The sequence below is a fragment of the Eurosta solidaginis genome, chromosome 5 (genome assembly GCF_040869045.1).
Source record: "Eurosta solidaginis isolate ZX-2024a chromosome 5, ASM4086904v1, whole genome shotgun sequence".
NCBI classification, from domain to species: domain Eukaryota; kingdom Metazoa; phylum Arthropoda; class Insecta; order Diptera; family Tephritidae; genus Eurosta; species Eurosta solidaginis.
The window spans coordinates 258,805,252-258,830,385 of NC_090323.1; the positions used below are offsets into that span (position 1 = coordinate 258,805,252).

At 38.0% G+C, this 25,134-nt stretch overlaps 4 protein-coding genes across 11 annotated transcripts in view; 3 read left to right on the top strand and 1 right to left on the bottom strand.

The window, feature by feature from the left end:
• Window positions 1-12,222, top strand: part of Coq4 (Coenzyme Q4) — a 63,835-nt gene extending 51,613 nt beyond the window's left edge. For 3 of the 8 annotated variants that reach the window (XM_067790053.1, XM_067790051.1, XM_067790052.1), the window contains 4 exons: window positions 7,123-7,392; window positions 7,517-7,721; window positions 7,794-8,017; window positions 11,914-12,222. In XM_067790053.1, coding sequence (XP_067646154.1) covers window positions 7,145-7,392; window positions 7,517-7,721; window positions 7,794-8,017; window positions 11,914-12,070 — 834 coding nt within the window. In that variant the 5' untranslated portion in view covers window positions 7,123-7,144 and the 3' untranslated portion in view covers window positions 12,071-12,222. Of the gene's footprint in view, window positions 1-7,092; window positions 7,393-7,516; window positions 7,722-7,793; window positions 8,018-11,913 lie in introns of all 8 variants that reach the window. The other 5 variants (XM_067790048.1, XM_067790050.1, XM_067790054.1 and 2 more) reach the window with 3 other exon arrangements.
• Window positions 12,223-15,506: 3,284 nt separating this feature from the next.
• Window positions 15,507-18,119, top strand: Gorab (Golgin, RAB6 interacting). The gene is made up of 4 exons (XM_067786460.1): window positions 15,507-15,832; window positions 15,914-16,481; window positions 17,149-17,289; window positions 17,369-18,119. The coding sequence occupies exons 1-4, from the start codon at window positions 15,733-15,735 to the stop codon at window positions 17,595-17,597; spliced, it is 1,038 nt and encodes a 345-aa protein (XP_067642561.1). The 5' UTR covers window positions 15,507-15,732; the 3' UTR covers window positions 17,598-18,119.
• Window positions 18,120-19,294: 1,175 nt separating this feature from the next.
• Polr3G (RNA polymerase III subunit G) lies at window positions 19,295-24,533 on the top strand. The gene is made up of 4 exons (XM_067786461.1): window positions 19,295-19,527; window positions 23,744-23,878; window positions 23,941-24,180; window positions 24,244-24,533. The coding sequence occupies exons 1-4, from the start codon at window positions 19,381-19,383 to the stop codon at window positions 24,358-24,360; spliced, it is 639 nt and encodes a 212-aa protein (XP_067642562.1). The 5' UTR covers window positions 19,295-19,380; the 3' UTR covers window positions 24,361-24,533.
• Window positions 24,376-25,134, bottom strand: COX7B (Cytochrome c oxidase subunit 7B). Its single transcript, XM_067786462.1, has 4 exons — window positions 25,047-25,134; window positions 24,909-24,977; window positions 24,603-24,772; window positions 24,376-24,538 (listed from the first exon to the last, which is right to left on the bottom strand). The coding sequence occupies exons 2-4, from the start codon at window positions 24,952-24,954 to the stop codon at window positions 24,482-24,484; spliced, it is 273 nt and encodes a 90-aa protein (XP_067642563.1). The 5' UTR covers window positions 24,955-24,977; window positions 25,047-25,134; the 3' UTR covers window positions 24,376-24,481.

Consider the following 25,134-nt stretch of genomic DNA (forward strand, 5'->3'; position numbering starts at 1 on the left):
ATCAAATGCTTTGCTGAAGTCGGTATAAATAACATCGGTTTGCTTATTGGATAAAAATCCATCCATAATATTGAATTTGGCAGGTGATGATCTTTTCAAACATTTTAGGAATAGCCGAAAGTTTAGCTAGGCCCCTGTAGTTCTCGATATTGGACCTACTGCCTTTCTTATGTAAGGGAATAATAAATGATTGCTTCCAAATTGAAGGGAATACAAAAGATTCAAGAGATAGTGTAAATAATTTAAGGATCAGCTTAGATAAGTTGACAGCGCAAAATTTTAGAACACAACTAGATCATCCATAGTTAGTTTCCTAGATGTAAGAGGATTGAGGTGTTATGACAATGGACCAATGACGTATTGAGTGAGAAGTATGTAGAGTTATCCGCATTTTCAATTCAATAAATTTTCTTATTAAATATACAAAGCAGTTTGTTCTCACTTTTACTCTATCTTAAGTTACTTTGGTAGTATTGAGGATGCTGTCAGTTTTCAATCAGCTATGTGTCAGTTCAAATTTGGATCTGACTGAGGTCCGTTTTTTAGTGCTAGTTTAAACTGCAGTTAAAGTTGACTTAAGCTTAACCCTCACTTCGGGAGGGCTAATTGGTGTTTCTAACTGCCTCCAGGTATTGTCAAGCAAAGATGACAGGGTAACTAAAAAACATTTACAAAAACTACCTCCATTTAAGAAAAGTCAAATTTTCAAATAGCTTTAACGCACTTTATTATTAAAATTTTTGGAAATATTTTAAATAATCTTTTTAACGGAGTGGGAGCACTCTAATATTGGTATATTGGGATCTGCGTATGTGTGATAAGCCTAGAGCAGCAGTTTTAACAGTCGTCGATTGTTTATTTAGTTTTTCTCTTGTTTAAACCTATTTCCTGAAATTTGTTGACGCTCACAGTTATTTAGTTTTTTGTTGTGCTAAAAGCAATCATAATTTATTTATAGTTGCCTAAATATGTATGTAACATATCGTTAGCTTAATGTGAAAATGTGCTAGTCACTTTTTTGAAAATTTTTATTTTAATGCAGTTTTAAAACTGGATTGAAAATACATCGATTACAAAAAAAAAATATTTTAATTTTTAATTTTTACGTGCTGTGGGCAATGATGTGTAAATGTGCTAAGTCGTCAGCTGTTAAAAAGAATGTGCTAAGTCAACCTGTAAATAATATCAATCTGAATTACTAGTAATTTCTTTGTGTGCGCATTTTATTTATTTATTTAATTCATTCAGTCTAAAAGTACATGCTTTGATGTTGTTGTTGTATTAACGATAAAGACACTCCCCGAAGGCTTCAGGGTACTAGCCCGACCATCTCGGGAACGATTTATGTGGCCATATTAAACCTTCTAGGCCATCTCGCCCTCCCCACCCCCTAGTTCCATGAGGAACTTGGGGTCGCCAGAGCCTCGGCTGTCAATGAAACGGGATTCGCCAAGGTTAGATGAGGTTGACAATTGGGCTGGAGAAGCTATATATTGCGCAACACAACACTTTGAAATTGGATTCACCTAATTGAGACATGCCTTTGGTGTTTGATAAATGCTTTGCGCTGACCATAATCTACTTCAATTCTTACATGTCGATAAATACATGCTTTCTTGCAGACTACTTAAATATAGCAAACAATTCAAGCTTAAACTTATATAAGCTGTTATATTAAAATTAATAACACTACTGAATCGATTTGCTAGATGTATAGTCCTAGTTATAGGTTCATTCATAGCATAATTCGTTTTATGACTTATTTCGATAAATAATCTATTATGCCGAAGATCACGCAGTGGAATATATGGAATGAACAATTCGTGCCAAAGTTTATTACATTATAGGCAAGCATGAGTGAGATAAAAGTTCTTCTGTTATGCAAAGCCTGAAGACCAAGCAATTTGTGCCTGATGGTGGTGGTATATGATGGGAGGCCGTCTGGCCAGTGAAGCATACGTAAAGCAATTTTTGTAAAAAATTTTTGAACTTTGTCAATTTTATAGGAGTTACATTCATAGAAACGATTCCATATTATTGAGCAATATTCAAGACGACTTCTGACCAAGGATACATAAAGTGCCTTCAATGTCATAGGATCCTTAAAGTCACTGATGTTACGTCTACTGAACCCAACCATTGCAACAAATTTTGAAACAACGAAGTCAATGGTACTAGAAAAAGAGAGCTTGGAGTCAAAAATTACACTCAAGTATTTACTCTCTTGACAACGATTAAGAGATTTAGCATTTAGTTTGTAGATAAAGTATGTCGCTGTTGTCTTTATGGAATAAGACACAACACAACATTTGTTTGAATTTAAAAATAAGTTATTGTCTGCGCACCATCCGGCAAAAGAGTCCAGATCAGAACCGTTAGAAATAGTTTGACAAATAAATAGAATTTTTTGTGAAATATATAGTTTTAGTGTTATATTTCAATCATTAAAGGAGAGTAGTGCTGGGGAAACATATTAGTGGGACTCATGAAACCTTATAAATGCCTTATAAAGTGTGTAAACGTATAAATTTATCTAGTGCGTAAACGAACTGTCAAATTTTGTATGAAAAATCATTTACACAATTTGTGTAAACGCGGTAAACTCAAAGGAATGCAACCTTGCAGACATTACAGCAGGCATTTTCATCAGAAATCTCCAACATTAGCAAGTCATTTACAAGAATATCTTAGTAAAGACGTGTTAGTTTAGATTTTTCACTTAATCGTGGCATTTTTTAATTTGTATAACAATCTAAAAATTTTTGTTTGGCAATAATACATCTGATAAACAATCAAGTTTATCAAGAGTATTACTAGGTGCGTTCATATAACAGCGTGTGTAAATGGATATAATTTTACACCTTATAAGTTTATATGCTTTCATGAGTCCCCCTATTGAGTAAATAGTCAGTAGAAAAAATTTGTTTTGAGTGCGGAGATTGTGCTAAGTCATAAAATAGCTGTTGGGTTAAAAAATAAAAAAAATAAGTAAAAAAAAAAGTATTGCAACTAATGTATCCTCATTCACAGTTTTGAATAAAAAAGATTATTTAAAAAATTATTCATTTTTTTCGTCTCCTATAAAATTCGTAAAAAGTGACTTAGCACATTTTCACATTAAGCTAACGATATACCTTTTTAGTATTTCTTCATAAGTTCCTTAGAGTACCCTACCGAAAACGTGAGAAATTTATTATTTACCGGAATCGTTCTGTATAGCATCTACTTTAGCAAACAGATTTTGGCAAAGGCCGGTAGAATGAATAATTTTTTATTTAACTTTAGGGACACAGCAACTAAGTTTATCATCTCCTTTATTAAATATTTATAATTCATTAACGTATATTATTGTCTATATTAGCTTAATAATGCCTGTAATCTTTGAATAATTTGATGAATATCTTATCTGAATGCTCAGCAGAGATGTTGAGTAATGTACAGTTAAACAAGTAAGGAAGGTTAAGCTAGGGTGTAACCGAACATTACATACTCAGTTGAGAGCTATGGCAAAGAAGATAAATACAATAAGAGCCGTCACTCGTTATTTTGTGGCGAGTATCTCGCTGGAAATTGAACAAATGTATGCCGAATGTTTTCTGAGAGGGACATGTTTAATTGTCTCGCATTTATCCATGCCGTGTAGGCCCCTTGTGCAACTGTGATTTTTGGAAAGATAATTAAATAAATTAATTAAATACAGTCGAAAAATAAACACAAATACCCCACGAAAATGTATAGAAGACCTTTATAAACATCTCGCCAAAAAAAAAGTAGCGACTACCTCTCAGTATACATCGAGTAAATGCCAAAAAAATAACGAGTGACGGCTCTTATTGTATTTATCCTCTTTGGCTATGGTGGCAACATAAGGGAAAATAACCATGTAGGAAAATGAACCTGGAATGTGTTTGTATGACATGTGTTTCAAATGGAAGGTATTAAAGAGTATTTTAAGAGGGAGTGGGCCATAGTTCTATAGGTGGACGCCATTTAGGGATTTCGCCATAAAGGTGGATCAGGGTTGACTCTAGAATTTGTTTGTACGATATGGGTATCAAATGAAAGGTGTTAATGAGTATTTTAAAAGGGAGTGATCCTTATTTCCATAGGTGGACGCCGTTTCGAGATATCGCCATAAAGGTGGACCAGGGGTGACTCTAGAATGCGTTTGTACAATATGGGTATCAAACGAAAGGTGTTGATGAGTATTTCAAAAGGGCGTGGGGTTTAGTTCTACAGGTGGACGCCTTTTCAAGATAGCGCCATAAAGGTGGACCAGGGGTGACTCTAGAATGTGTTTGTACGATATGGGTATCAAATTAAAGGTATTAATGAGGGTTTTAAAAGGGAGTGGTGGTAGTTGTATAGGTGGTCGCCTTTTCGAGATATCGGCATAAAGGTGGACCAGGGGTGACTCTAGAATGCGTTTGTGCAATATGGGTATCAAACGAAAGGTATTAATGAGTATTTTAAAAGGGAGTGGACCTTAGTTCTATAGGTGGTCGCCTTTTCGAAATATCACCATAAAAGGTGGACCAGGGGTGACTCTAGAATATGTTTGTACGATATGGGTATCAAATGAAAGGTGTTAATGAGTATTTTGAAAGGGCGTGGGCTTAGTTCTATAGGTGGACGCCTTTTCGAGATATCGCCATAAAGGTGGACCAGGGGTGACTCTAGAATGTGTTTGTACGATATGGGTATCAAATTAAAGGTATTAATGAGGCTTTAAAAAGGGAGTGGTGGTAGTTGTATATGTGAAGGCGTTTGCCAGATATCGACCAAAATGTGGACCAGGGTGACCCAGAACATCATCTGTTGGATACCGCTAATTTATTTATATATATAATACCACGAACAGTATTCCTGCCAAAATTTCAAGGGTTTTTCATTTCGCCCTGTAGAACTTTTTCATTTCATTCTACTTAATATGGTAGGTGTCACACCCATTTTACAAAGCTTTTTCTAAAGTTATATTTTGCGTCTATAAACTAATCCAAATACCATGTTTCATCCCTTTTTTCGTATTTGGTATAGAATTATGGCATTTTTTCCTTTTTTCGTAATTTTCGATATCGAAAAAGTGGGCGTGGTCATAGTCCGATTTCGGCCATTTTTTATACCAATACAAAGTGAGTTCAGATAAGTACGTGAACTGAGTTTAGTAAAGATATATCGATTTTTGCTCAAGTTATCGTGTTAACGGCCGAGCGGAAGGACAGACGGTCGACTGTGTATAAGAACTGGGCGTGGCTTCAACCGATTTCGTCCTTTTTCGCAGACATAAGTTATCGTCCCAGAATCTAAGCCCCTATCAAATTTCACAAGGATTGGTAAATTTTTGTTCGACTTATGGCATTAAAAGTATCCTAGACAAATTAAATGAAAAAGGGCGGAGCCACGCCCATTTTGAAATTTTCTTTTGTTTTTGCATTTTGTTTCACCATATCATTACTGGAGTTGAATGTTGACATAATGTACATATATAATGTAAAGATATTAAATTTTCTTTTAAAATTTGACTTTAAAAATTTTTTTTGTTAAAAGTGGGCGTGGTCGTTCTCCGATTTTGCTAATTTTTATTAAGCATACATATAGTAATAGTAGTAACGTTCCTGCCATATTTCATCTTGATATCTTCAACGACTGCCAAATTACAGCTTGCAAAACTTTTAAATTACCTTCTTTTAAAAGTGGACGGTGCCACGCCCGTTGTCCAAAATTTTACTAGTTTTCTATTCTGCGTCATAAGTTCAACTCACCTACCAAGTTTCGTCGCTTTATTCGTCTTTGGTAATGAATTATCGCACTTTTTCGGTTTTTCGAAATTTTCGATATGGAAAAAGTGGGCGTGGTTATAGTCCGATATTGTTCGTTTTAAACAGCAATCTGAGATGAGTGCTCAGGAACCTACATACCAAATTTCATCAAGATACCTCAAAATTTACTCAACTTATCGTGTTAACGGACAGACTAACGGACGGACGGACGGACATGGCTCAATCAAATTTTTTTTCGATCCTGATGATTTTGATATATGGAAGTCTTTATCTATCTCGATTCCTTTATACCTGTACAACCAACCGTTATCCAATCAAAGTTAATATACTCTGTGAGCTCTGCTCAACTGAGTATAAAAAACCGTGACGTAATTCAATTAAAGCGTCTTTGAATTTGACTTATTTTAAATACAACAACAAAAGAAGCAACAAATAAAAGCATATATGTACATTTGTATTGGCCATATAAAACAGTAATTTCTTATTAAAGCCAAAAGAAGATACATACATGGATGAGTCGTTCCTTGTCCGTGCGATTTAGATAGCGATTAGAAATAGAGGTCGTGGTATATATAAAGCTAGATATATAGAAGGAAGTAAGAGCAGAAAAATAACTAGATACGGAAATAGTGTTAGAGGCAGAGGTAGAAGTATAGCTAAAAATAGAGGTAGAGACAAAAGAAGAAGTAGAGGTAGAAAAAATATCTAAAGCGTTTTTATGTTAGTTGTACCGTCACTTAGGGTTCGTTTGCACCAATTTCACTTAGGTACTTATCAATAATCTATCAAAATTTTCGTTTCCTCCATGCTAACTAAAACATCGGCTGTCAGTTAAGTACAAGATAAAAGTTGAACTGACCGGTCAATAAAGATCTCACATAAACTGTATGTGTCCATAGTGTAAGATAAAAGTTTAAAAAAGTCAACTGCTTTTCTGGTTGTTGTGTTTTCTCGATAGGTTTTCAGCGATCTTCTACAAAATACTCACAGTTGCCGATTTAACTGGGAATTGGTCATTTTGTGTTGGTGAACACGAAAATGTCAGATAGTTTGACCAGCACACTATCTTCATACTATGTACGGCGGAACTAACTCTACGGCACAAGAGGGCCGTTGGTCGATGGTTGGACCATTAAACACCAATTATTAACAGTCTCAGTTTTCTGTTGAAAGCAGTCCTAAACTTATTTAAGTACTTTATTGTATAGTCGATATTTAAACATTATGCTTACATGATGTTAAATCCAGATTTCTTTTGCAATTGAAACTAATTTCTTAGAGATTTTAAATCAAATTAAAATGCTTCTTGCAGTACTTCAAACCAAGATCGTATCTTTTGTAGACTTCACAATACATCTTTAGAAATGCTACAATGCTTGCGTACACAAATAATCCCACAAATATATAGAAGCTCTTACCTATGTAGATATGTCACGATCGCAGCAGAAAGCAATTCTCAAGGGACAGATAACACTGAAACTCCACCAATGGATGAAACGGTAACCGATGAATTCACGAAGGAGTTTCTTAAAAATCGTATAGAGATGTCACCGTTTCAGAAAGTATTACTCAGTGCAGGTTCATCTATTGCATCACTGATAGACCCAAGAAGGTAATTTATAATATGTAAGCTATTCGCTATACGTAGCTCGGCACATATGTATGTACTTCGATACCGAACGATGTTGGCAGATCATCGAATTTTCATCGTACTTACTTAAAATTCGCTTTCGCAGGCATGACATGATCGCTGCTTTAGGAGAAACTACTGGCGAACTTGCTTTACGCAATATTCTACAAACAATGCAAGCCAGTATTGAAGGAAAACGCATCCTGGAGCAAAAACCGCGTATCAATACTCGAACAGTTGATTTTAATCGTTTACGCTCTTTAACAGAAAACACCTTTGGTTATGCCTATGCTAAATTCTTGGATGATAATGTAATGGATGCCCATGTTATGATTACCACCGTGTCTATAAATTTTAAGTACATATGAATTTTACAATTACAGAATGTAACACCTGATACACGCATGGAAGTACGTTTTCTCCAAGATCCACTGTTGGCTTATGTAATGACACGTTATCGTGAATGTCATGATCTGGTGCATACAGTGCTCGGTATGCCAACGAATATGTTAGGTGAAGTGACCGTTAAATGGGTGGAAGCTTTGAATAATGGATTACCTATGTGCTATGGTGGAGCAGTATTTGGAGCTATGCGACTGCGACCTAAGTAAGTAGAGTATTGCTATTATGCCTAGCAAATATATCATTTTTGCTCACGGTTTGCAGAATGTAAACGTAAGAATAACTGCGATTGAAGAATAAATAAATTGTAAAGAGAATAGAGGAGGGAAAGGAAAAAGTGAACGTAAAGAACATGAAAATGTTTTGCAATTATGCTGAAACAAATTCTGAAATATTGCATTCTTCAACCAAATTTTGAGATAGGACGTTTTTGAAAAAAATTCACGAAACGTCTACCCCGTTATAAAGAAAAGTTTTCAACGGTTTTCGTTTTCCCAAAACTATCGCTTTTTAACCGAAGCACTCTTCATCTTTTGCGAGATAATGAGTCTGAGGTACATCGCCAAGATCAGGGTTGAATACTTATATGAGTGAAATGTTTCTCTATATTGGCTACAAGTTCATTAAAATTGATTTGAAGATTGCCCTACATCAAAATTTGTTTGAAAAGGATTGCTGAGGTGGGGGCGTTTTTGAAACGATAAAGACACTCCCAGAAGATTTGGGGGAGTTTTCTCGATGTTAATATTCCTTTGCCGTATATAGATCCGCTACATTCCGGTAACAAGCACCATTAAGGTACTAGCCCTTTCATCTCGGAAACGATTTAAAATGACCACATTGAACCCTCTAAGCCATCCCGCCACCACCCCCGCGGGTTAGGGGGTCAGAATATAGCCGCGGTAGGTATGCCTGTCGTAAGAGGCGACTAAAATACCAGATTCAAGGGGCTGTGTAGCGCAACCCTTTCAGGTTGCCAGCGCAATATATAGCTTTTCCAAATCCAATTGTCAACCTCACCTATCCGTGGCGAATCCTGTTTCACTAACAGACGAGGCTCTGGCGACCCCAAGCTCCTCATGGAACTAGGGGGTGGGGAGGGAGGGATGGTCTGAAGGTCTAATGTGGCCATATAAATCGTTGCCGATATTGTCGGGCTAGCACCTTAATGGTGCTGTGTTACCGGAGCGTACCGGATCTGTATCCGGCAAAGGACCATCAAATCGATAACACTCCCCAAAACCTTCGGGGAGAAACCTTATCGCTACAACAACAACCCCTAGCTCCATGAAGAATTTGGGGTCGCCAGAGCCTCGCCTGCTAAATATATGTATGATGCTTGCATATTTTTAGCAGGATTAGGCTCTCGTAGGTGAGGCTGACAATTCGGTTGGGGAAGCTATGAATGGCGCTTATCAACCCCTCCAATACCAGAAATTTATTATTTTTATGATTGGATTTCAAGCAGGTTTTACTATAGTTTGGAACTCGCAATTAGACTAAATTTTTTTTTTTTTTACCTTTCACTTTTCTTTTTCATTTATATTTATTGACTTTTGGCTGGCTCTAGGTCATTAGGAATAAAAACACACGTTTGTTAAGTTTTTCCCCAATATATTTCGGTTGCACATCGGTAACCGTTCTCAAGGGTAACTGCAATAATATTATAAACAAATTTAACTTAAAAATTACATACAAAATTTTCGTAAACATAAACAATTATAAACATTTACATACATTCATTTACACGTCTAGCTGCTTTGACGTGGAGCTTAATACTGTCCGTTTGTTTGTCAACAAGTGTCTGTAGATGTGTGCAATGTTATCAGTGTCCGTTTTGTAATTCATTCTTATGTTCGGCGGAGTGTTTATTATATGTAAAATTTCCAATGTTAGGCGTTTGGTGTAGCATTGTTCTTGTGCTAAAATTGATGCTCTTTCGAAGTTTGGAGAATGGCCGGTAGATGCACAGTGGGCCATTAGTGCTGTTTTCGCGATGCTTGAATCCTGACATTGTTTGAAGTCCGATTTGTGTTGTGATACTCTAGTTTTTAATTTCGACTTTGTTGTTCCTACGTAAACATTGTTACAAGTTTCGTGTTTGCTTCCATTACAGGGGATTTTGTAAATTAGATTGCTTCTTTCCATTGGAGGTATTTTGGATTTTGTATTGTTAAATATCTTGTTTAAAGGGTTTGTGTGCTATTTTTATATTTTCTTTGTTGTAAATATTTGATCTTGTTAGCCGTTCTGATAGATGAGGTACATATGTGACTGATTTATAAATTTTCGGGGTTTCGTCTTTTTGCAGATTTCTCGTAGTTTTTGCTCTCTTTATTAAGGTTTTTATAATATTTTCTGGAAAGTCATTTTGTTTCAATAAGCACAATATCTCATTCTCTATTTCCCTATGGTAAATTTGGTCCGATATGTTCAACATGCGTCGTATACAGCCCAATGCTGTATTCACTATCATCGTTTTAGGGTGTTTCCAGTGAAAATTGATGACTCGTCCGGACGCTGTTGCTTTCTTATACCACCGCAGTTTTAATTTATTTCCTCGTCTGAATACAATAGAATCAAGGTAAGGTAGTTTTCCCTCTTCTTCTAATTCTATTGTAAATTTTATGTGTCTGTGAAACGAATTCAGCGCATTTAGTGTATTATGTATCTCATCTTCGTGTATAATTGCAAAAATGTCATCGACGTATTTACTTATTAATCTGGGCTTCTGACCTAGTTTCTCCATCATCTTGTTAAGTAGTTCCTCCATTATAATATCTGCAATAACTGGTGAAGCAGGGGATCCCATCGGCATTCCCTTCAATTGGACGTATACCGTGTCCTTGAATTTAAAATATCTACTTTCTTCTATGCAAAATCGTAATATGTCCATAAATATTTGTTTCGGAATGTTGGTAAATTCTTTTATAGTCGTCTATTTTCTTTGTATGATGTCAAGTGCTAAATTTGTCGGGATACTGGGAAACAGTGAGACTACGTCAGAAGAAATGAGTTTTTCGTCTTCAAATATAAGTGTTATTTATCTTCTCTTTGAATTCCAACGTGTTTCTTATATTGCAATTAGAGTTTGCAGTTAAGTTTTTTAATATATTGATGATATATTTACACAGTCCGTATGATGGAGAACCAATCGCTGAGCATATAGGTCTGAGTGGAGTTCCTGCCTTGTGCGTTTTTGGGAGGCCATAAATTCTTGGTGGTAGCGCCGTATTTGTGGTCAGTTTGAGTTTCTCGGCTTTCGAAGTACATCCCATTTCAAACAGTTTTTCGACTAAATTGTTGTTTTTGGTCTGTAATCTTGATGTGGGATCCTGTCTATGAATTCTATATGTAGTCAAGTCGTTTAAAATATCACCCATTTTGCTGTTATAGTCCTCTATCTCCATTGCTACGGTTTTGTTTCCTTTGTCAGAAGTTAATATTTTTATGTTGTCATTTTTCCTTAGAAATATCCGTGTCCGCTCCACTGTATCTAATATTGCACGGTCTATTGCACTTTCTTTATTGGTTTTAATGTGATCATTTATCAGCAATGTGAATTTGGTTCGCGCCTCCTCTTGTTTCTCTTTTTTCTTCACAGACTGTAACAGATTCTCTCCATCAGCAATGTATTTGAAGAGCGGAAAACTGTCATTTGTAACTGGTAGGCCAAATTTTGGTCCCTTTGCTAGCAGTGCTTTTACATCTCGCGGGATATATATGTTTGTGTTGTTGACAAACCGATCTTCTTGATAGTTGTGGGTGAAAATATTATTGCGTTTATTTCTAAGTTTCTCGTATTTAAAATCTTGTCGTTTCCTCAATGTTGTTGTTGATTTCCTCGTGATGTTTTCCTCCTTCCCCATAAATTCGCTTAACTCATCTGTGCTGAGCTTTTCTTTAAGTATTGTTTTTGCATATTCTATTTGTTTATTTTGTTCCTTGAGAATATTGTGTTTGTGTTTGATAAGTAGATTTAGTATCTTTCTATGATATTGGTATGTATATTTATCTAAAAGTCTGTCTATGTTTTGTTGTAAGTTTTTGTCAAATGGAAATAATTTATGACATTTTGTTGAATTCTTAATTCATTTGTAGACAAAGAAAAGAATATGTGGCACGTTACCTGCCTTTGGCTATCAAAAACGGTATGGAAATCAAACCACTGCTGTCTATTTATTGGGAAGAACGTTGGGAACAAGATTTAGAAGACTTACGCACGGAATTACGCATAACGAACTTTAAACAAAAATAGGTTAATTTACTATCATGAACATAAAACTTTAAAATTAAGTATTTTTATTACGGTATTTTAAATATAAAATTTGTTATTCATATGTTTTGTTAAGAAAAGTGAAAGTTTTCGAATCAGTTTTGAACATTATAAAGCAACTTATGAAAACCGCATGCATATAATTTGTAAATAGTGCAAGCCTGGCAAACTCATATGGAAAACATTCATATTTACGCGGTTTTAATGGCTACGAGGCATTTGCGAGTGAGAGTGAGTTTTATTAATATTAATATCGAAAATAATTTCACTTTTAAATTATTTGTCCTCTTTTTTGCTTTGGCGGTGAAAAAAAAGTTGAAGGGTTTCTACCGTCACGAGAAATATTTTGAGTCTTGCTTCAACATCTAAAACCCCGTTTGCCGCTAAATTACTACCGGTATATAGCCGCACCGCTTTGGGTAAAACTAAGCCTTAAGCAAACTTTGGAAAAACGTTTTACCATAGAATTTGTTTGAGGAAGTCCTTTATTACAAAATTCCCTTTGTTTTTGTTTTAGTTGTAAAAATACTTCACCCGACCCAGTTGGCATATCCATTCATTTATGGAGCGTTTTGGACCTATACAGAATAAGTTATGCATCCTCTTGCTTGGATAAAGAGACGAAGAGGTTTGGTCTTGTGGTGAGCGAGAACAAGGCGAAATACTTGCTGTTATCAAAGAAAGAATTGCCGCATTAGCGCGTTAACAGTCACTACTGTGGACCGATATAAATTCAAAACTTTCGTCTATGTGGAAACCTGCTTTCACAGCGGAAACCACACCAGCCTGAAATTCAAACGAATAATCTTTCTTGCCAACAATTGCTACTTTGGGCTGAGCAGACAGTTGAAAAGTAAACTCCTACCTCGGCGAACAAAAATTACGTTCTATAAGCCTCTCATCATACATCTCCTGATGTATAGCTTGAAATCAAGGACAATCTCGAGACAATATTGGATCACCTTGAAGTAAAAAAAAAAATAAATGTATGGCGCGATAACCTCCGCAGAGATCTAAGGCCGAGCTTCTCTTCCAATTTGCGTCGTGTTCCTCTTGATTTTCTCTACAAATTGGCCGGACGGGACCTACATGTTTTATGCCGACTCCGAACGGCATCTGCAAGGCAGATGAGTTTTCACTGAGAGCTTTTCATGGCATAAATACACCCGGAGCGCTTGCTAAACACTGCCGAGGGGCGACCCCGCTTAGAAAAATTTTCTTCTAATTGAAAAACCTTATTTCTAAAATTTTGATGTTGCTTTGCCCGGGAGTTGAACCCAGGGCATACGGTGTGATAGGCGGAGCACGCTACCATCACACCACGGTGGCCGCCGATCACCTTGAAGTACTGGACTAAAAAATGCTGCGAAACATTTATGATCCCTTTCGTGATTCCAACCGTATGTTTAGAAGGAGGTTGTATGAAGAGCTGTAAGATATTCTCGCAGATATGAATACAGTGCAACGAATAAAGGGCTTCGATGGGTAGGTCAGGTTATATGAATGGATGAATACGCTACGGCTCAGCAAGTATTTCTTCCGACACTTTTATTTGAAATAATAGGAAGGGGGGAATGCTGCTGGGTTGGGAGAGGCAGGTGTAGGACGACCTGACCTCCCTTGCTCTCTTCGGAGGTTATCGCACCTTACATTTATTTTTTTATTATGTTACACAACGACCAAAATCGCCTAGGCGGTTAAGCTTGAGTTAATAATGATGATGATATACCTTATTTTCACCCCATCTATACATATATAGTAGCAAGAACAACGCTACTGCTGAACTTGAACATTACCACATTATCTTAATTTTATTTTCTTAAGTGTCAATCATGTTTAAACGGTTTTATTTAGCTTGACTTAACAGGCCGACTGCACGGCCGTTGCGAACGAATTTTGTAATTAAAATTTAAGTAACTTCCCGATAAGCTACAAGCTTGAAACTTGGAATATAGTTCAGAACCCGATGACAATGCAATAATATGAAAAAAAAACTCCGATAGGTGGCGAATGGATCGAAATATTTCAAAAAATCGTATTTGTGGTCCGATTTGGCTCATATTTGGAACACATGATACATACATGAATAGAAGCGAAATATGAAAAAAAATCGCCGCCAGGTGGCGGTGGTGGAACACATATTACATACATGAATAAAAGCGACACATGAATAAAAATCGCCCCGCCACGTGGCACAAGGATCGAGATATTCAAAAAAATCGTATTGGTGGTCCGATTTGGCTCATATTTGAAACACATAATACATACATGAATAGAAAGCGATCTATGATGTCCAATTTGGCTTATTTGTGGAACAAATATTACATACAGTCCGGTAGAAGTGACATCAAAATATTTTGGAGTTCGAGGAGAGACAAGCATACGTGGCGCAGAGTCGAGTAAAGTCTTTGGAAGGATTATATATTGAGGACTTAGATTGTAACAAATTGTCAGGAAAGAGTCCTTGTAATAATGAGTCAATAAATGAACTAAATAGAATGACAATTAAATAAAGACTAAAAACTTGAAAATAAAATAATAAAAAAAAATTTTAGTTAAACGGTTTTATTGAAAACAATACTTGCATGAAGTAATAATAATACTAAAAGCCAGAAAATAATTAGGCAGGTCCTAGGTACTAGTCATTACACTTTTCATCAATATAGGGCGTTGATCAGACAATTAAATAAAAGCGTTGGACGCGTAAAATGTCTATTGATAGTCATATAAGACCAACTGAACCTTAATAAGGTTATGCTACGCCTCACATTTTTTGAAATTTCACGCGCCCAACGCATTTGTTTAATTGTCTGATCAACGCCCTATATTGATGAGAAGTGTGATGACTAGTACCTAGGACCTGCCTAATTATTTTCTGGCTTTTAGTATTACTATTACTTCATGCAAGTATTGTTTTCAATAAACCCGTTTAACTTACATTTTTTTTTTAAATTATTTTATTTAATATTTTGTCATATATCAATTCAAGCGCCAACTTTAACAGTATTTCTTAATAATTACACCGTTCCGAAATTCTCAATATCGAAAGCATGGTTAAAGTACGTTTTTGTCTATTTCAAATATCAATCTGTGCTGCCTTCGCTCAAGTTATCGTGTTAAAGGAGAGAAGGACAAATATAGGTCTATCAGAACTGATATTTAATGAATTTTTTTGACACTGATAATCTTGATATACATACAAAAGTCTATATCAATCTTGATTTCTTTCTACAAACCACAATTATTTTAGGTATAAAAATTAATATTGAGCACATGATGAGTCCATGAGGCATTTTTTTTAAATAAGGAGAATAAATTTACTCAAAATTTTATTCAAATATAATTCCCATAAAAAAATAAGTATTGGTCTATAATTATTAACCGCACTTTAATTGTACTCTCATTAGAAATTCATGTTGTTTCGCAGCGCGGCAACACTGGAACAACTGAAGATCGCCAATTGAAATTGACCAATTGTTTGATGATGTGTTTGACATTTCCCTGCTGCTGCTGCTGTGTTGGTTGATAAATGGATTTGTTTTTGCATTGTGGAACATCATCGTTTTGTTTGTTAAAATGTTATTATATTGAATTTAGTAAAAAGTGTATAATTTATCTGTTATCTTTAATATAAAGTGCTTAAAATGGCTAACAAATTCAATGGATTTAGTCAGGATGAGATAAATAAAGTTTCAGGTATCGGTACAAATCGGGCAAATCAAGGCCAGAAAATAGCGGATGCGAGTAAGTATATAACATCGGTGCAAGATATGTATGTATGCAATTCCTTGGAGGAACTTGAAAGTTCTATTCTTTCATGAACAGTTAAACCTGAATTTCGCGGTCATCATGGTGGTATAAGACGCATGCCTGAGAAGTGGATAAAATCAAGTGAACTGCAAAGAAAACAAGCTACAAACACTCAAAAAGCACCTACATCTGCACCAACGGTATTAGACAGCGGGAAATTGAGTGCAAATAAAAGAGATGAAGATGATACCTTAGATGACATAAATCTTGATGATAGTATGTCTAAATCTATTGAGGAGGCGTTATTTTTTCAGCCTCTCAAAAAGCCAACTGAACCTGTAAATAAGCACACAAGTGCCGCTATCACACACAACAAAAACAAATTGGATGACTCTTCAATACTAAAATTGCCAAATTCCGATAATAATGTTTCCTCTACAACAACAAATGATTCTGATGATTCTTCAATATTGCCACAAACAACTTCGACAAAACCCGCCACACCAACAACGACAAGGGCAACAATAAATACTGATTCACCATTCAAAGGGGTTTCATTGCGTGAATTTGAAACGCATCGTAAATTGATTGAAGATCAAAATAAACACAAAAAGGAGTTGTTATACAAAGCTATAGAGTTACAGTAAGTTAAATTAACGCCAGAGATTACACCATACTTTGATTATATTATTTTGATATAATATCTGTCCTCCCTGTAAGTTGGTCGGATAGTATAGTGTTCTCATCATTGGCCAGAATTTACAAAATTTTAATAATGGTTTCTGGAATTAGTTCGTACATCCGCAACTAGTTCAAGTAGATGCCGGTTATTTGGTTTAGTAGTACTATATATGTACATAAGGGAAATGAGTGGGAGAAATATAAGAGATAAAAAGATAATTTATATAATTTGTTGATATTTTTAAGCTCAAAAAAATTGGTCGGGAACAACCCCCAGTCGTTCCTGTCACTTTGGTCCACCCCTGTTGAAACTGCAAGTTTCCTTGGACTCCCGTTAGAGGATAATTATCGATCGCGCCTATGGGATGAGGCGAAACAATGCTACAATAACAACGTGAGATTTTTTAAAGATCGTAGCATGACATTCATAGGACTGTAACCTTATATGACTAGTCCCAAAGCCAGTAAGCAGCCATCTACCTGCAAATACATATATGTATAATCGATCCGTTATATATATTAACCTCTTCCTTTCCTTCCCCCTTGGTCCAAATTTTATCAAAGTAAAATACATATATGCATTGTGACAAGTTAAATAATATAATATAAATCCCTTTTTATTTCCATAGCTCCCAGAAAACGGCAGCAGAAGCTCGAAAAATTTCGGAAATCAAACAGGAACTTGCCAAACTAGATAATGATCTTGCGCTCGATGTCTCTATGCTACGCAAACAAATTGATAATGCATGCATTTTATTTTCGCAAGTCGAGTATGTTTAAAATTGAATAAATTATTTTATTTTTGTTATTTAAATACTAAATTGGTATTTTTTGTTTTATTGCTAACAGAAAACAGTATATCAAAATAGAGGCACAATTTTTAAAAGCAAAAATAGATTTGCACAATGCCGCTGAAAAGAAAGAGTTACTCACCGAGCATTTGTGTACGGTGATTGCTCACAATGAAGATCGTAAAGCACAAAAACTCTCTGAACTGATGCAAAAAGTTGGCCTCACCGAAACGGGCGAATTGGAATCTGATGGTCAACATGTGGTTAATGGCGGCGAAAAAAATTAGATATTCCAAACTGTATACAAATTAACATATCTATAAATATTATCATTAACTTATAATCTGAAAATTATTAACAAAACATGAACAATAGTTGTTATTTCGAATAAATACTTATATACACATATATACATATGTAAAGTTAATTCCATATACATACAATATTACAATATACAATGTCGTTTCCACAACATTAGTATCCAAGTACCACAACGACACGTCTGCAAAAGCAGCACTTTTTGGGAGCATTTCTGCTGTTACAACAATTATCAAAAATAAATTATAAAAATTAACAAGTTGCTTCAAATAAATGTTTTTATACATTTAAAAAAGCAATACGGGCAATCCCCGATTAAATCATACAATTATCAAACAGATTATTAAAAAAAAGAAGAAAATAATTTAATGAGAAGCCCCACCCTGTAAAATTTACTTACATATAAATATATTTATTATGAACAAATTTAACGCAATATTACAAATGTTATATTATAAAATATGTACATAAACATGCAAATATTTAATTAAAGTTTAACTAATTTACAATTTTGTAAAAATGTGGTTTTCATGTGATTCGAAAGCTTCTCGAACGGTATCGTTACGCTCGGGCTGGGATCCCATAAGATTTGTTGTTGTTGTTGTTGTTGTTGTTGTTTTTTTATTAACGATAAAAACACTCCCCGAAAGTTTTTGGGAGTGTTATCGATGTTGATAGTCGTTTTCCAGATACAGATCCGGTAACAAAGCACCATAAATCTACTAGCCCGACCATCTCGGGAACGATTAATATAACCACATTAAACCTTCTAGGAAATAACGCCCCCCCCCCCCCCCCCCCCACCCCTAGTTCCATGAGGAACTTGGGGTTGGCAGAGCCTCGCCTGCTAAACATGTGTATGATACATTCATATTTGTAACAGGAGTCCGCTCGCGTAGGTGAGGTTGACAATTGGCTTGCGGAAGGTTAGTATTGCGCTTATCAAACCCATGAATCCCTAAGATTTGTAAGATTTTTTGTCTCTAGTAACAGATAAAGTGCCTCGAGTGAAAAAGAAACTACAGGCATCAGCTTCCACCTCGTGACATCACGTTTACGGAGGTATCTGTGACGGTGATAATTGGTTGCAATGAACAAAACGAACTCGAAGAATTTGGCGCCATGAATGCATGTAACAAAGACATTAATACCTACAATGTTTGTGAAAAAAATTAAGGAGGAAGTTATCGATATCATCTTAGCCGCCTATAACCAAATAGATAACTAGCCTCTCTTTGTCAGACCGGCAGGGTGCTCTTAATAATAAGAGCAACCAACAGAAGGTTGGGCAGATGAAAAGGCTGGCATAGGAAATATTGGCCGTTGTACAGATATTCGCGAAAGTTATTCCCGTTTCGCCATAACTTACGCCAATTTGGAGCACCACGAGAGATCAAGTCCTGCTTCACCTTCCTCTCTCTTCAAATATGGATGCCTAGCGAGCGGGGCTAAGAGACTTATTGAGCGTTTTTTTTTGTTCGTCGAGAGAGGACTTTGCTTTTCAATTGCCTTCCCAGTCCAAAGACGTTTTAAACGTAAACCTGCAGAGATTTAAATGCAGAATCGTCCCAAAATTGAAAGATGTGAAACACAAATTAATGCAAATTTTTATTAGAATGACAACTCTGGTCGCATTCAAAACAATAACAAAAAATGTGAGGTTAGAGTCATTTATTTTGATAACAAACTACCAGTTGGCAAATTGGTTTTATGCAGTGCAAAATCTTATAAAATAGGTAAAGAACAACAAATATGGCTGGAAGAGGACGTGGTAAAACTGGCTCGCTTACCCAAGAGCAATTACAAACATTGGGATGCATAGGAAAGGATATTCCACAAGTGCAGACCGCGCCACCACCCACATTTCCGCCGCTCATGTCCAAACCAGTAAAACTTGAGGTAAATAACGCGTACTCTGTTAAAAAAACTGCCGAAAAAAGTTAATCGACTATTAAGAAAACAGTTGTTGTTGTTGTTGTTGTAGCAATGCTCGCCCCACCTAATAGCCGCGACCGATCACAAATTGTCATCAATATCCTCTAACGGGAGTCCAAGGAAACTTGCCGTTTCAACAGGGGTGGACCATAAGGAAAGGGGTGTTAGAGGCGTTGGTTCCACATTACAATTAAAGAGATGGTTGGTGTCATGTGGGAACACATTGCAAGCAGGGCATACATTTTGTATGTCGGGGTTGATTCTGGATAGGTAAGAGTTTAACCTGTTACAGTATCCAAAACGAAGTTGAGCAAGAGTGACACGCGTTTCCCTGGGGAGTATGCGTTCCTCTTCTGCGAGTTCTGGATATTTTTCTTCAAGTACTGGATTCACCGGGCAATTCCCGACATAAAGGTCCGACGCCTGTCTATGGAGTTCACCAAGGACCTGCTTGTGTTTTTCCGCTTCATACGGCTGGGTTCTCAAGTGCCGTATTTCCTCAAAATGCTTACGGAGATGACTCCTTAGGCCCCTAGGCGGTGCTGGTTCGTCAATCAGATGTCTGTTGGGATGCCCAGGTTTCTGGGTATTCAACAGAAACTGTTTGGTCAGCATCTCATTTCTCTCCCTGATGGGGAGTATTCTCGCCTCATTATGCAGATGGTGTTCTGGGGACATAAGAAGACAGCGCGTCGCGATTCTGAGAGCAGTATTTTGGCAGGCCTGTAGTTTCTTCCAGGGGGTAGTTTTTAGGCTTGGCGACCATATGGGTGACGCGTAGCACGCAATCGGCTGGCTAATTGCTTTGTATGTGGTCATGAGCGTTTCTTTATCTTTTCCCCAGGTACTGCCAGCAAGGGATTTGAGGATTTTTTATTACGGCTCTGAATTCTCGGAACAATTGCGGTTGCGTGCGCACCAAAATGTAGATCCTGATCAAACGTCACACCCAAGATTTTGGGGTGTAGGACAGTCGGTAGCGTAGTGCCATCGACGTGGATGTTCAATATGGTCGACATTTGGGGCGTCCATGTTGTAAATAAGGTCGCGGAAGATTTAGTCGGTGACAATGGCAGGTTTCGCGAGGCGAAAAAACTGGAGAGATCAGGGAGATAGCCGTTTATTTTATTGCATAGCTCATCGATCTCTGGGCCTGGGCCTGTGGCCATTATTGTGCAGTCATCGGCGTAGGAAACGATTGTGACTCCTTCCGGTGGTGAAGGTAGCTTAGATATGTAGAAATTAAACAAAAGTGGGGATAGGACACCACCTGTGGCACCCCTTGTTTAATTCTCCTTGGTTTTGATGTTTCGTTTCTGAATTGCACCGATGCCTGCCGACCACCCAGATAATTTGCGGTCCACCATTTAAGACATGGGGGAAGGGTAGACCCTTCCAGGTCTTGCAGTAATGAGCCATGGTTGACCGTATCAAAGGCTTTTGATAGGTCTAGCGCTACGAGTACTGTTCTATGGTATTGATTCAAACCGCAATTTATCTGGGTGCTAATGACATTTAGCGCGGAGGTAGTGCTATAGAGTTTTCTGAAGCCATGCTGATGAGGGGCTAGCTGCAAATGTGCTTGGAAATAAGGGAGCAAAATGGCTTCAAGCGTCTTTGCCACTGGCGATAGGAGAGATATCGGACGATATGACCATTTTCCATTTCTCGGGTATGGCAAAGGTGGAGAGAGACAGGTTGAAGACATGCGCTAAATATTTGAAACCCTCTTTCCCTAGGTTTTTAAGCATCGGCATGGCTATGCCGTCTGGGCCCACTGCTTTGGATGGTTTAGCGCGGCCAATGGCGTCCTCAACCTCTTTAGCGGTGATGGTGATTGGTGACGCGCTGAATTTGTGTTTATGTGCGTGTCTATTGGCTCTCCGTCTATCTTTGTCGACCGTAGGATGCATTATATATTGTGGGCAGAAAGCGCTCGCGCATTTTTCCGCATCCGACAGCACCTTATCGCCAAAGGCGATTGAAACTTTGTCTTTGTGCTTAGTCGGATTCGATAGGGACTTTACGGTGGACCAAAGTTTACCTACACCGGTAGAGAGGTTACAACCTCTTAGGTGCTCTTCCCATTTCGCCCGCTTGTGTTCGTCCACAAGCAATCTAATGCGTTGGTTTATATCCCTTATTTGGGGGTCGCCTGGATCAAGCTGTCTTATAAGGTCGCGTTCCCTCGCTAAGCTCGCGGCCTCCGCCGGGAAGTGGGGCCGGATTTCGGGAATTCTCCCGGCGGGAATGAAATGTGCCGAGGCGGATTCAATGACCTTACGGAAGGCACGCTCCCCTTGGCGGGCATCAGTCGGGATAGGGAGGGCAGCAAAGCTGCTGTCTGTTGCAGATTTATATTCTTCCCATTTTCCTTTTTTGAAGTTTATGAAAGTGCGTTTTTCGGTGACGATGAAGTCGGCGGTACGCTCGAACGCAATAAGTATGGGCAGGTGGTCGGATGCCAATGTTACCATCGGCTGCCAGTTGACGCAGTTTACGAGTTCTGCGCTCACGATTGAGATATCTGGCGAGCTATGACAGCTTCCTACCATACGTGTGGGGGCGTCTACGTTTATTGTGCAGAACGTCGTTTCTTCTATTTGATCCGCCAACATCTCACCCCTACTGTCCGCCCGCAAGTTTGAATGCCATAGGTCGTGATGGGCATTGAAATCGCCTAAGATAATGCGATTGTTGCCAGTGAGTAAGGCCTCGATTTTAGGGCGGTATCCACTGGGGCAACAGGTGACAGGAGGGATGTATATGTTGATGATTTCTAGATTTGCATCGTCTGACCGGACAGATAGGCCTTGACGTTCTAAGACATTGTCCCTGCGGTCGATGCCAAGATCAAATATATGATTTTGCACAGAGTGGTGTATAATAAACGCGAGGCCGCCTCCATTTCCGCTATCGCGGTCCTTCCTGTGGACATTATACCCAGAGCAGGTCTGCAATGCAGATCTTGCTGTGAGTTTAGTCTCTTGAATCGCAGCAATGCGGATGTTGTGCCGCTTCATGAAATCAACTATCTCCGTAATCTTCCCAGTTAGTCCATTACAGTTTAACTGCAGAATTCTGAAGTGCATGAGGGGTGACGCCGCCACTCTAGGGGTAAGTGACGGGTGACTACGCCTAGGTTGTGGAAGGCCAGGACGCAATTGCTGTTGTGGCCTTGGGACTGGGCGCCCTTGGGCAAGCATTGGGGTACCCGGATGATTTGGGTTTGCGACCTGGCAACATGGCGCGATGAAACCCGTCGAGGGGTTGCCGTCGCGGAGACCACAACATCTAGGAAAGTGGCACCACCCAAGGCAGGAGCTTCATTGAGCGGATGTCGCAACCTATATATTCTGTGCTGGCAGACGGTGCAAACGGAGGTAGGGACTAAGAGTCTGTTTCCCTGACCTGCACGATTGCTGCCCGAAAAGAGGGGCGGGGGGGGGGGGGGGGGGGGGGGAGAAGACGGGGGCAGGGGCTGATGCTCAGCATTGCTACCAGCTCTACTACGAAGGTAGTAGTTATGAGTGGTATCAGCTGTTTGAGTTGTTGGCGCCGTGGGGCGCGAGCAGCAGCGGGTACTTGTTGTGGCTTGCTGAGCAGCGAGGCTGCTGGAAGGTAGTGGAGGGGCGCTTAGGCGTAGACTACGGGACGCGTGATCAGCAAGGAGCCACAAAAGATTTATAAAAGTTACGTGGACGTCGGGTTTTGGGATCAAGCCCAGAACAACCTGTCCGATGCAACCATCCCTTGCACGAGACACACTGAACAGAGTATGACCGTCCTAAAAAGATTCTTTTCTGGCAAATGCAGCAAAACCATTTCTCAGGACCGGGGTCAGGAGACGGACCTGGATTGGGTTCGATACCTTCCCGGAGTAAGAATATGTAGCAGTCCTGCTGCAAGGAGCTGCTGGGAGGATGACAATTTGTGGGAGGGACGAAACAAATTAAACGGTGTGTGAAGAAAACAGTCCTTGTGGACAGTAAAAAATAGGGATCGGCATCTAATTAGGGATTCGCGGAAACGACAACTCACACCTCAGTACTTTAAGTACGGCATTTGCTTCACGATAGACGGCACTTTAGTCCATACAGCTAGTACCTGGCTGTATTATTACCCAACCCAAGCATTCAGAAATAATTCTTTACAGCTACATGTCTGGTATCCATTTTAGACCACAGCGGCACAAAATTATCAAATACTTTGGAAGGAAGCCTATCTTAATCACATGCGCGATTCACCTTACTTTATTACACCTAAAGTAGCTAATATAGACAATAGTTTGCAAAGTTATACAGATCAATGGGCGGTAATATATGCAAGAAGCTTATTATGCACTATATTAATATATATATATGAGTTCGTTTCTAGAATTCCGTTGAGAACGCTAAGAGTAAGACGAAGGCAGATTTTCCTTGGTCACTGATGCCTGCTGAGCTGCATATTATACAGAAAAAACGACGTGCAGTGGCAAGTGAAAAAATTATAACTAAAAAGTCCAAAAATATTGACGATCGTCTTAAATTGCTAGAGGAAAAAGAGCGTAATGAGGAAGAAAAGGATGTTATAGCGAAAACTTCAACGGATTCAGAACACGAAGAGGAGGAAGAGGTATGCTTAACATACATCCATTATTTTTATTTTATATTCGCCCTTATTGTTTTAATATCTTAGGAAACACCTGCGGATGAAGAGATGGATGATGAGAATGATTATGGTGTCAGCTATTTTGATAATGGTGAAGCGTATAATGAAGAAGATGACAATCTTGATGATGGACCTGTTTATTAAAAAAAAAAACACAAATTCTACAACTCACATAGGACTTTTATTTTTTCGCTCTAGCCAATTGCATTTTAGACTTATTATTATGCTAACTCTTAAAAACTTCTTAAGCCGACAAATAGGTCTCTTATTCATAGGTCTCTGGCGGTGAAGCGTTGAAGTCGATTATTCCAGTTGTCCTCACCTTTGTTAGGAATTAAAAAAAAAAATGTTTATTAAAAAAAACGTTTTAACAGTAAGCAACTTACAAATGCAATGGTGCCCGCAAGGAAAAGGATACCAGAAACCAAAACAGCATTGTATCTAGCATTATTACGCGTGTATTGCTCCTTCCAATCACCTTCTGGTACGGGCATATCATTCATACTTAAGCGTTGATGATGTCCTCCATGGTATGCTGCGCGCGACATAGCAGCGGCTGAAATTTTAAAGGAGAGCAAGTATTAAATAAATTTTGTCTACGTTCCGTATGAATTAAATCTGCAGTAGGAAAAAGGTTATGTAATTTTTTCACTTAAGGTACTAAACACCCCATTTTAGTGCATCTACCATACCATTTTTAACCAATAGGCCTTGTTTCAAGATGCGCTTAACCAACATGTTTTGAGATTAATTTACTTGCGCTAAAAGTAAAATAATTTTAGTCATTTAAGAAAAATAGGGATTAAGCGATTAAGCCAATTCGCACTCACGTCCGATGTCTACCAAAAGCTATAAAAGTTTTGACGGGAACAATTTATCAAGTGAATTCGAATGCTTGACACTCTAATAATTGCCGCC